The sequence below is a fragment of the Ambystoma mexicanum genome, chromosome 5q, assembly GCF_040938575.1.
Source record: "Ambystoma mexicanum isolate Mex_15411 chromosome 5q, UKY_AmexF1_1, whole genome shotgun sequence".
In the NCBI taxonomy this organism is placed as follows: domain Eukaryota; kingdom Metazoa; phylum Chordata; class Amphibia; order Caudata; family Ambystomatidae; genus Ambystoma; species Ambystoma mexicanum.
The window spans coordinates 238,540,343-238,553,318 of NC_090933.1; the positions used below are offsets into that span (position 1 = coordinate 238,540,343).

The window sequence follows — 12,976 nt, forward strand, 5'->3', positions numbered from 1 at the left end:
CATTTTTTGCACAGACGACATTTTTGCCGTGATTTTATCACTGCATACCCGGAGACCGGAACCACGTAGCAAAACGCTTCCACTTGTGACCGCAGCGTTCATGGTCGACAACGCCCTGGCCTCATGCGCTCCAAATTGTAGGGCTATGGGAGCCAAGCCCTCTAGTTCAGCCATCCTGCGTCATGATGAAGGATTAGGAGCTCCTTCTCTGGTGAGAAGATCCAAAACCACCAACAGCTTTACCAGAGGTGCCGCTGACAGGCTAAGAAGGTCTGGGTACCAAATCTGCCTCAGCCATGCCGGGGCGATGAATATCATCTTGCATGGACACTGCCAGAGTGTGTTGATGACTTGTAGCAGGAGAGGAAATGGAGGAAAAGCATAAAAACAGCCCTTCCAACAGGAAGGAGAACACATCCCCCCGGCTCCTCGGTTGGTGGAATCAGCTGACGAACTTCTAGCACTTGGGAGTTGGCCACCGTCGCAAATAGAATAGGCAGTCCACCTGATCGTGATTAAGCTTCCACTCGTGGCAGAAGCGCAATAACCTGCTGAGGGAGTCTGCAATGGTGTTCTTGACTCCCGCCAGGTGGAGCGGCTTGACGAACATGCCCTGTCCGACGGAACAAAGTCCTGCGCATCTTTGGAGAGCGCCGGGGATCGAGAGCCCCCCTGCTTCCTGATGTAGAACATGGTGGTGCTGGTGGTGGCCGTAAAGACCCTCACCACCTTGCCTTTCAGAGATGGCTGAATGACTTCAGGGCCCAGAACACTGTCTGTAGCACCATGATGTTGATATGAAGATCCTTCTCCTCCGGCAGCCACAGCCCTCTGGCGTGCAGACGTCCGGTGTGCGCTCCCATCCCTCTAGTGAGGCATCCATGGTGACCATCTCCTGATATGGCGGGTTTTGAAGTCCAGTGCCTTGAGCGACGGAGCGGATGCACCACCATACTATCGCCCAACGTAACTCGTTGAGAGAGCTTGTCTGTGAAGCTTCCGGACACCTGTATCCAGCAGGCATACAGGAATTCCTGAAGGGGGTCGCACTTGCAACCTGCAGAACTGGACGAGGTAGATTCAGGACCATGGCTGTCTTTGTCAACAGCCTTTGCACCTTTCCTAGAATGGCTGCTATCCTCGCCTTCGAGGGCGAGGCCAGGCAAGACACTGTATGGAGTCTGGCGCCTTGGAACAGCGCATTATGTGATGGTGTTGAGCATGACTTTGGATAGTTGACTGAGAATCCCAGACCAGTTAGTAGCCGAACGGTTGCCTCTGTGCGTCCGTCGGCCAGCTCCTGCGAGGGGACATGAATCAGCCAGTCCAGGTACAGGTATAAGTGTATGCCCTGTAGAAGTAGAAGGGCAGCCACTGCTGCAAGGCATTTTGTGGACTCTGGTGGCCGACTTCAAGCCGAAAAGTAGAGCCTTTAACCGGTATTGCTGTCCCTGTACCATGAAATGTACAACCTTTCGATGTTTCTTCTGAATGGAGACGTGCAAGTAGGCGTCCCCCAGGTCCAACAACGTCAAGAAGGCTCCTCTTTCCAGTTGGTCGAGCACATGGTGCAACATGACAGCAGCCATCTGTTGGTGATCTTTCTCCACTCGCTGACAAACCTAGTCAGCTGGCCTCCCACCGGGATGCACTAGTGGGGGCCCAACGTCCCGGTCGGTTCAGGCTTGCTTCGCTAGCGACCTGCGGACAACGGCGACGTGGTCCTCTGCTACCGTAGGCCTGGGAACTGCCTCTGTAGGCTTCCTGCATTGTGGATCTGGAAGGGTACGTTGAGAAACCTTTGGAAGACCTGCTTGGCTTAGCCCTGGAGGAGCAAAAAGAAAAGCAGTGCAGCTGTAGAGTACCCAGGGAGCGGGCCGTTTCTGTATGCACTTTGATGCCCTGGAGGGACTCTTCGACGACCTTCCCAAAAAGATTCTCTGTCGAAGGGCATGTCCAGCACCTTCGTATGGACTTCGACGGAAATTTGTGGCCTTCATCCAACCTTGGGGACGAAGGCAGACACTGCTCCCCATATGTCAGAATCCCATGTTGGTGACGTCCAATGCCATTGTGATGGCGACGCCACTTCCCCTTCCTGGAAAAGAGCAATTGCCTCCATTTTCTTATCGTCGGGGAGGAACTCCAGAATCGTCCCCAGCTTGTACCTCAAGTCTGTCGTGCCTGGCCAGGATCACCAGTTTGCTGGCAGTTTCGATAGTGGATGCTGCAGTGTAAATCACCACCTTTCCCATGGCGTCCATCCTTTCCCCCTTGCTGTCCAGAGGGAGCGAAGACAGCGAGGATGAATTGGCCCACCGTTTCATTGCGGCCGTCGATACCACTGCATCTGGCGATGGCTGCCAATTTAGGCACTTGGGTGCGGAGTCCGGCATCCTAGATTTCTTCTCCAGCTTATTCCGTTTGGCTGAGCCGTGCAAGGGTTCTTCATGAGGTCCGGGTCCTCATCCCAAATATCATCCAGAAGGGGCACCGCCACGATAGTGTTCCTTGTGGCCTCTGGTACAAGACGCTCCCCTTCTTGGTTTCCTCAGGCAGCAGCTGGAATAGCTCGGAGGCTCTGGAGATTCTGTAGTGGAACAATCCCACCTCCTCCGGTGGGGACACCCTATGTGGAGCATCCAAATGTGGAGATTCACTGTCCACTGCAACAATATCCTCGTCATCAGTCGTCATGGCTGTATCCGTCCCCGGGTATGCTGGGGGAGAAGGGAGCCGACATGGTGGCGGAGGGTGAAATGGGGGTGTCGGATGACGCTTCCTCTTCTTCGCTGGAGGCTGATCAGGGACCTGGGGGACCACAGGTACCGAAGCCGGAGGCACCCTCATCTGGATCTCCGACACCAAGATGTGTAGAGTCGTCAGAATATCCAAGGAAATGTTCCTCGGCTGAGAAGGCAGAAAAGGAAAAATAGGCCGGTAGAGCTGCCAGCGCTGTTAACCCCCCATCGCCACATTACGAGGTCCCCTCACGGGACCTGCTCTGGACGCCTGGTTTTCCAGACGTCCTTTGCGGGTCCCGCGAACAGCCCAGCATGCTAACAATGGGCCCGTCATTAACGGCCCGTTGTTAGCATGCTCCCCATTCCCATTGAGCCCTATGGGGCTTCAAATGGGAATGGGGATGGTCCGGGTCTCCTAAATGGGGAAATACCGGGCCCGCCAAGGTCAGACTGGCCCGGTATTTCCCCATTCAGGGAACCCGGACCTGAGTTTGGGGGTGGCCATGCTATTGCATGGCTACCTCCAAACTTGTAATGAGGCCCAATGTACCCGTGTGTGCAACCAATAACTTTGCAGTATTTTTCACCTATATGCCTTGTCACGGATGACGCTGTCTCACCTTACAATATGCTGTTCCATGTAATGTTGGCGGAGCGCTCTCAGGGCAGCAGAGTTCTCCGTATGCACAACTTTCTTTATATAAACTTTGTTCAACTTGCAATCCTTCCCCTGTTCTCATTCCCTCTTGGGGAATGTCCATTTATTTTGACATTGTGTCGAGACCAGGTCCACTCAAGATGCTTCCAGGTGTCCTGGAAAAGAGCCAGACAGCCCCCTTCCCCCCCAGGCGAGCTGTGCTCCCAGACCTTGACGTCACTGTTTCGTGGCGTCAGAGACGGGGGCAGAGGAAAGGGGAGCGGAAAAACCTGTGCAACATACTCCACTGCTTCATTCTGTTGTCGCTGGGCGACTTGTCAGGCCTCTGCGTACTGCGGTCTCTGAAAACCTTGAAGCCGGAGAAAGTTCAGGGTTTGAACTTGTTCCAACCCTGACATTGAGAGAAGGATTTCTGATCCGGCTTTGTCAGGATGGCCAAGGACTTGGCGGCTTGAGTGGAGGTTTTCTTCTTCATCGGTGGACGAATGAAAAAGGTCTCAAAGGGCAGATCTAGGATCCGCTCCTGCACGTCATATGAAAACCTTTTGTGGTGTGCATCCAGGCTGTCCTCATCTCAACCCCTAGACACAGGTTTCTGCTGGCTGTGTCAATGTGGGAGACTGGATACTCCATGAGGTCCTGCACAATGGCCCAGGCATCTTCCAGACTTGCCTTGAAGGAGGCCTGTTTGTCTGAAGTGAGGTCGGGTAGAAATTCCCTAAACTCCCGTCACAGCTTCTGGTTAGCCGCGGCCAAGAGGGCATTGGCGTGCCGTAGATGCAGTACTGAGATGGAGTAGAAGCGCTTGGCAGCGGTGGGATGAATTGTATAATTGTTGCATCGAGAGTTCTGCTTTACTTTTGTTCAAATAGTAACCTTCATAAGGCTAAGCACCACTAGAAAAGCAATTTTATCATGCCTGATATGGATAACGTCAGACAGGAAGCCTTTATCATTCTAACAGTAGATCAACTGAAAGGTATGTGCAAGATCAGGAATCTCCCTATTAAAAGGAAAGAAAAATTAATTGATTGAAAGATTGTTGGATTTTCAAAGTCTGAGAAGTGGTTCTGTTACACCTACTCTTCAGCAACTGTGGAAATGTTGACGAGGATGATAATGATTCAGAGTCGAGGAGTCTCAGAATGTGAGCCCCTCTGCACCCCAACAAGCACTTAGGCCTCCACCTTTAGCCACAAGGACGCTACCAGGTCCAGTATGTGTCTCTTGAAAAAAATAGACTGGAGTTAGAGTTCAGAAGGCTCCAAAGGCAAACTGAAAGTAAACATCAAGAAATCAAACTCAGAGAAATGGAAATGCATCATGCTCTTGAAATGAAGAAATTGTCTCTTGAAAATGGTTCTCTACTAGAGTCTTTTAGGTCTTCCAGTCCTAAAAGACCTTGCATGCCCAAGGAAGCTGCGAGTATGTATGAGTTAGGTGAAGCTTGATATTTTTGATTGGTTGGCTGCTTTTATAACTATGGTATTCAGGGTTTCACAGAATCAGTTGATTCCCTGGCTTTCGTCTAGGCTCCCCCAGGTTGCAACTGATGCTGTAATGGAGGTAGGGGAACTTGAAAGATTGGAGTATGACAATGTGAAGCTACCTTTGATAGCTAGATTTGGGAAAACTCCTTCCCAGTACCGTAAGATGTTTAGAACCCTCAAAAAGCATGAGGGTACCTCTTGGGCTACCTGGGTATGTGAATGTTTGAAGAACTTAGATGGTTGGGAAAAGGGTTACAGAGTTAACACTTTTGAAGGAATGAGACATCTATTTTTATGCCTGCTCTCCTGAGCTGAGACAGCACTTGGCCGACTCAAAATGAGATTGATCCCAAACAGTTAGCAAGAGCAGCTCGCTCAGGATTAAGGATAAGTGGAAGCAGCACCAAGGTGAGAATAAAGATAGCTCTAATTCCAACCAACCAGAAGAGTCCCCCAAACCACATAAGGGTAGATCCCCTGGGAAACCTGGTAGGTCTAGTGAATCCTCTTGTGCCCAACCAGAGGGAGGTCAGCAGAAACCCCCATTGCAGAGAGCATTTGGTAAATGCTGTCTGTGGGTCTGTAGACCATGTGAAAGGAGATCCCAGATGCCAGGGTAAACCTACAGGGGTCAGCATTGCCTCCTTAGTCTTCATCCCTGAGGGAGCAGTACAAATGGCAAGTACCCACTTTCACCTACTGGCTGAAGAACCCTCGAGTGTTCAAGCCACTGTATCCTTAGAGCCCCCGGGTCTGGGTAAGAAACAGAATATGGATGTGTATACTCCATTCCAGAGAACTCTAAAAAGGTATTATATGGACAGTGTTCTTGTCAATGGGCAGGACACCCCCGACATGAGAGACACTGGGGCCAGCAGAACAGTTGTGGATGAAAGCTTTTTCAAGCCTGAGGATGTTGCTAAGGCACCCAAAAGGTCCCACTAGATTAGCTGGAAGCCCTGTCCAATTGGTTCCAATTCTACCAGCTCACATTCAGTGTAACAATATGACAGTGAGGATTCCTGTCAGTATTCAGAATGAGGTGCCTGGGAGAGTCCTGTTGGGGAAGGATTTAAAAACTCTAGGAGTGTCCAGTACCGCCAGGCCTCCCAGTAAGAGGAGACAGGGCCAAATCAAATGGGCTAGAGAGGCAACCTTAAGAGACCACTCTGAGCCTGAGGGACCCTCTACAGAGGCCCCCACTGTAAGCCGTTGTGTTAGTAAGTTGACCTCTAACCAAGGCAAATCTGAGGCTTGAATAGTAGGGAAATGGGAGCCCCAACCAACCTCCATCATTGTCCATCCAGTTGTTAAGTCTCTGACCCGCCCTGCTTCTGAGGAAGAGGTGGATAAACATTGGACGCCTCTCTAGGCCAGTGAGAACTGGTAATTCTCAAAGCTGGTGGAAAACCAGGAAAGATAGGTCTAAGGCTAAACACCTTAAGACTGTTGGATCTTCTACTGAAGACTCGTGTAAATCCTAGTGTTAGGAGGGAAACCTCTAAACCAGGTAAGGCCAGATCTCATAGGAGGTGGAAGCATGTACCTTGCTTGATCACAGCCCCTCCTACCAAGATACCCGAGACCCAATCTACTCGTGAGAGGTGGTGAGGAACCAGGGAGGCCCCTCTAGATCCAAGGGATTCCTTTCCAAGGACCCCTTGAAAAAGCCTACGGTAGGTTCAGAGGTTGTCACAACTTCTGAGGGACTGTTAGATTAGATCCCCTATACCTTAAATAAGAAAGACGTGCCAAACAAGGTTTGGAGGTCATACAGCTTGCAAATGAAAACACCTGATAAAAAGTGTCATAGCAAGGGTTACAAAAGATTGCTGGTGTACTCAGCAGGCTATTTAACTGACTTGCAACAGGAGATCCATCCTGGTGGGGATTAGATCGCCCTGTCCCTTAGTCGAGTGTTGGGAGAATTCTCATGAATGTGGTAATTTCCTCTACCTTAGACCCCTCCAGCTATTTTGCTAAACTTTGGAACTTTGAACTTTTCATTTCAATGTGTTTTCTGTGCACGTTTTCTTTGGTTATGGCGTTTTTAGACAGACTCCATAGGCATCATCTTTTCATGTGTTTCACACAGCACCCTCAGTGCAGTCACACAGGGGAAGCCGTTTTAGGCTGTCCCAAGGTTTAAATACCTTCTTTGGGATAAATTACAGTTTCCCAGAGAAAGTAAAGTGAAATTGACTTTACTAGTCTTTCCAAAATCCTAGACCCAGCACACCCTATCTTACAATAGAGTGCAGGATGGGTTTCTAAGTATCCCCTATGTCTAGAAACTCATGTAGCAGTCAAATGCTACCTTTTCCTCTCGAAATGGCTGGCGGCAGTGGTTTTACAACGAACTACCATGATTTTTCCCGATCGCGAACATCGGTAGCGTTAAATCACTGGAGCCATGTTTTTCAAGATGGCGTCTGAGCCCCCTTTGTTTAAACAGGTCCCGGTTTTCTTTTTTCACCATTTCTTTTTAGAAAGGTCCTTATAGAGTTTGTCTCTGCGCGCCAAACCAGGATTGGACCCTTTGTTCCTACGCCTTTGGTGGGCTTCAGGACTGAAGACCGCCTCTTGCGCCTGAGTGTCTTGGGTGGGCAGGAGGACGACTTCTCCCTTTGAGCTGGTGGGACCAATCAACTCGAACCTTAACCCACCTGGATACCACTCTCAGAGTTGGTTTTATTTTCCTCAGAGTGCTGCAGGAAACAATCACCAGGGAGAGGGACACCAGTTTGTGTGCTTGTCTACTCTACAGCTACCGGAATTGACGATTTGCCTTTGCCAGCTTTTTGACTTGTCCCAGTGCAGGAGTCCCGACGTCCTCCCTCTTGTCCCCCACGACGGAGGCTCAGGAACAGCGAGATCTGCAGGACTGCCACGAACAGACGTCTTCAGCTGCATCTTTTTCTTCATTGTAAGGTACTGTGAAAACCCAACCGAGAGAACTTAACTCTCACTGCGAAAGTGCTTGAAACTTTGGCAACTTGCAGGCCTATTCAGCTTGTGACCCAACATGCAAATCTTTCTTTTACTTCGGAAAACTTTGGCAAAGACTTTTCCTATAAAAAGACATTAGCCCACTGACTTTGGCCTAAACTATTACATTGAATTGACTCCTCTGGTGAACTCAAACTATTTGCACTGTCTAAGAGTAACTAATATTCTTTTTATTAACCTATGCCTTTTTGCTCCTACTTCAAAGTAGTTTAAATGCCTCAGAGCTGAGAGTGTGAAGTACTGAAGTATATTTTTGTGTGATATAGATTGCCTCCTTCTAGTGAATGTTTTATAACTGACTGTGAAATAAATTAATAAGTGTTTTACCAGGAAACCTTGAGTATAAAAGTTTATTTGAATACTTGTAATTTTAGACCTCTGTGTAACATCCTTACAGCTCACATTCCCCGCTTGAGATAAGCCTGGCTGCTCAGCAACGCTACCACAAAACTATGTAGTACAGATTTATACCAAAGATTGGTTTTGCTTACACCTGTAGTCCTAGTTGTGTGTACTGGTCCCAAAGGGTACGGCATACAAACTTTGCCTAACAAGAGGCAACTGGAGGTGGCTCCCATGGAGGAAGACAACAAAGACGATGGTTTAGAATATAAAGAGGCTGCTGCCACCACAGAGGAACAGGGCTGCGGGAGGGAAGCAAGGAGGATTGGCTCCCCGTCCGTCAGCCTAAACCTGCTGTCCAACTTCTTGTTCATCTGGGTGTTGGCCCTTGACTGGAGTGTGCATGTTTCCAATTATCTCTGCAAGGATGCTAAATTAGCAAATTCACTTTCACTATATGCATCAGATTAATCAAAAGACTTCCTTTTAATCTTCTCAATGTTAATTTAGAAGCCAATTTACGCAAGCATGTAAACCCATTGGTTTAACGGCCCAGATTTCTTGTAAATGAATTAGATCATGTACCAAAATGATGTCCTGAGAATGTTCAAAGTATATGTGGCCCGTGGTGTTCCAAGATAAGATACATAATAAATGTAGCAAATGGATAGACCCTCTACAAGTCTTGATTGTAGTGCCTCTGCAAACCATGTCCAAATGTAATACTCACATTTTTTGTAACCCCTTCTGTATTGCTTCCTTCTCCGTCCCTCAAACTAACCTATTTCCATTTCTTGCAACAGTGATAAAAGATTAGCTAATTTCCTTCAACGAATATCCTCCAGACTCTTACTGATTCTTTAAGGCCTGCTGGGACAATCAATAGTATATACAGTTCTTTTAGTCCGAGTCGCCCATTTGAAATTCTCTAAAATGTATATCCCAACTTTTAATATCTCCAAGATTTGTTATTAAATGAATTAACTTAGTTATAGTATAATCAGGAGTGGCCCATTTACACCTGGAAATAAATTAACCATTTTGTCCTATTGCACGAGACTTCCCGCTAAGCTGGGTGCCAAGAGGGGTCAGGTGAGGTCAGAGACTTAAGTAACCCTGAATTGTCTCATTCAATAACATTCAATTTTTCCTGTTTTGCATTATTCGTTATCGTAGAATCTTCCCCCTCTAACAATCATTGCAGGCGTTTTTGTGGATGTCTTTATTGACAATTAACTATTTTGAGTAGTGTTACTTGCCACCATATGTGTACCCTCTATCTTTTTATCCCCTCCTGCGATGGGTCAGAAGGAGGATACAGACTCCGAGAACAGTTTAAGTAAGGTTTTATTAAATAAAAAGGCAGAAAGGCCTAGCTACCCCTATGGCTATGGGATGTTCTCTACATAAAGAGTAGCTAAAAGGTTCAAGTCAGTCGCCTCGTTCTCAATGTCCATCTGAATCTGTCTGCCTTCCAAAACTGCAACTATCTGTCTGAACCCATCACTATTGTAACAAAATGAAGGCAGGAGAAGGACTCCCTTCCTCACGCTTCCAGCACTAGTCTTCTTGGTATATGTGGTCTTCTTTGGCAAACCTCTTTATAAGTTCAGATAATTCCTTTCTTACATTAGACAATTTGTACCCCACTTTAGACAAGACTTTTGTTCAAGTGATTTGATTGAATAGGCTAGATGGCCTTAAACTTTTGCGATTCTCTTGTCCAACATTTTCTTACTATGGGCGTCCCAAAGTGTTTCTGGTCTTTCCAGGCTAGGAATATATTCCAAATTTCATCCATCCTTTGAGGATTTCTTTCTCCCTTTCTTTTACCCAGTGTATTCACATTCAATAAGATGACTCTTCTCTCTCTTTCATTCATTTTCCACTTTGGGAACATTATCCTTTCTTTCCAGGAATTATCAGAGTTCACTTTTAGCAATGATAAATCACTTGTATTTAACTCTCCTTCAATAAAACGTTATTGGTTTTGTGGTTATTTTATCACAGTTCCAATATAGTAACTCTTATTGGTATTGGATAGTTAGTGCATCTGTATTATACTCTTTGTTATTCTTTCTGTGCCTCCACGGTCTCCCATTAATTTCTTTCCTCTTAGGAAACGTTCTTGGGACTCTTATGGGTCCGCGTCTGTTCGTTTCGTTTGCTGCACTCACCAGTCAGCGTCCTCAGCGTCTTTCGCCTCCGACCCTCAAACCACTTCTGGTTTCTTTAACTAGCAGCATAGCTTGCGGCGGCTTTCCTCGGATGGTCTACGTCGTTGCGCAGGTCTGCCGCCCACCCTGGTTCATTCAGGATAACGTCACCACTTCATAGCTCTGGTACACAGACCTTCAGCGTGTGTTATCTTGCTTCCCAGCAGGTTTGGAATTTGCTGGTCTCATGATCGCTCCGCCTCTTCCCATGCTCATGTCATCAGGGCACCTCGCCTGCTTGGAGACACTGCGCTCCCTTCCTATATAACAAGCGTTCTTCTCCCCATCCACTCATCTCAGTGTATTGGTTACTTTTCCTTAAAGAGACATTTTCTCCATCTCCTGAAAAATAGCAACCTCAGCGTCTTCTTCGGTCCAGTTTGGTACTGGGAAAGACTTGGTAGTCCCCTCTATGCCATGCTGTTTGCTGCTGAAGGGAGTTCCTCACATTAACGGGAGTCCTTGTCCCCAAAAGCAGAGTCTTTCTCGGTGAGGTGGTCACTTTCCTCGACCCCTCGGAGGATGTTTTGTGGAGCGGGCTCACCTCCATAGCGTTGAGTTCCATCGATTTGTCACTCCACAGAACTTTGCATGGTTCCCTTTTTTTTCCGGACACCCATATTTGTGGCAGTGTACCCACTTTTCTTTTAGCCGTATATCAATTTTATTTTGTATTGTTTGCTGTCCTTAATTCTGTGGGCAGGGGACAGGGCCCCATCCACCCCGACTCCATTCCCCTTTGTCACTACTTAACTTGCCATCTATTCTTTTACTTAACTTCCTTTGCTCTCATTCCTACTATAATTAATCTCCTACCTCAGTTTATTTCGCTGCAAAGCCCAAACCTTTTTAGACAAGCATTTACATTACCCAATCCTGGCCACATCCAGGCTGTCGTCTTGAGATACTGCCTTCACTTAGTCATTACGAACTAGATTGTGATAATCTTTTTCTTGTGCACACATACTGGACTTACTGTAATAAAGGACTTGGGGATGAAATGCCAGAGGCACTAGTTATCTTCAACACAATACACAATTACATAAACAGGTTGGGTAGAGTCATCCATCTATTCGGTAGCACATACCTGTTTTTCAACGTCTTTAGGATCCATGTCTGGCACCAACCGTATTGAAAACTTGCCAATTACTTTTCTTGGAATCACGGTTTTTGCTCCTGAAGCAGAAAAGGCACCTTCAATCCCGTGAAGAGAGAGTGATGGGTATCTCCATCTGTGCATTAAAATGTTTTCCTGATGGAAAAATAGCAAGCATTAAGAGAGGCAATATGCAATTAAAACTGAAAGAAGGCGATCAATCATGTAGGGAAATTTAACTTCACTTTACTGTAGCACAAAATGGTTACTAAAATGGAAAAATAGTCTATACACCTGCAATTTATGATTAGTGACCTTCACCCAAAACAGTGGAGTCACATTCCAAAAATCAAAACGTCAGTTCATAAACTGTAGGACAGAAATCACAATTAGACAACAGCACCAGTCTTGACACTGCAGACAATATTGTTCTCCTGTTCTAAAATAGTGTTTCAGAAAGAATGCTTATACTAGAAGGGTCACTGAAAAATCAATGTGCATAATAAACAAAATAATGTACCTGGAATGGTTTAAAATCTGCTCATATTACTTTCCAATTAGATGGCATTGATTAATAATTCAGACATACCGGCCTGCCTGTTCCACCCCTTCCTACTAGAAACTTCAATTAACATGCCTACAGTATTGTCGTGAAGATTTAAGCACAAATTCAAGATTAAAATGCAGAATATGAGAGCAACACCAACCTATTCACCAGTTTATCAGCAGATCTTGGCAACCAATCTAACTGCTGAAAAGACACTTGGTAACAATATAACCCTGACAGGTCCACTCAGTTATTAGAATGAGCTTTCCCTTCACAATGTATGAAAACAACTCAAAATAAAGGGCTGAATCGTACCATTGTGCCACAGTAGCAAGTGAAAGATGTGTGAATGGTCCACTCAGGCAGCTAAGACTTCGATCTTACATGTCCTCTGCATATCCCATCCCTCAGATCTCAAACCAGTAGAACAATAAGCAAATAGACCGAAGTGTACCAAGGGGCCATTTTGAACAGAAGGGCCTTAGAAAAAGGAGCACAACCGTTACTATACCAGAGGAGTGACATTCTGATGCTGAAGTCCAATGTCATGTTTTACATGGAAGTTTGAAAGAACTTTAAAACATTGCATACGATCACAACACTGAAAGACTGCAGCCAGACTGGGCTGAAGACAAAGCCACAAAAAATGTTGACTGTTGGGAATGTGGGAAATAGGCAGATAACTATTTCCTTTTTATTCCAAACCTTTCAAGTTAAGGACAGTGAGATTTTGAAGTTGTAATGAGGCCAAACCTTCGAGGTCTACAACAAGCAGGAGGAACCCTCCCAAGATGGCACTCAGGGGCAGCCCTGTACTTTACTAGAACTTAAAAATGAAGCTAGCAGGCTGTACTAATTACACAAGACTCAATAA

The 12,976-nt window shown here is 46.5% G+C and overlaps 1 protein-coding gene across 1 annotated transcript in view; it reads right to left on the minus strand.

Moving 5' to 3' along the window:
* LOC138497348 (cytosolic non-specific dipeptidase-like) overlaps positions 1-12,976 on the minus strand; it is a 204,307-nt gene that overhangs the window by 31,891 nt on the left and 159,440 nt on the right. Inside the window, exon 8 of the mRNA XM_069620748.1 lies at positions 11,547-11,711. Within this exon, the coding sequence (XP_069476849.1) occupies positions 11,547-11,711 (165 nt within the window). The remainder of the gene's footprint in view (positions 1-11,546; positions 11,712-12,976) is intronic.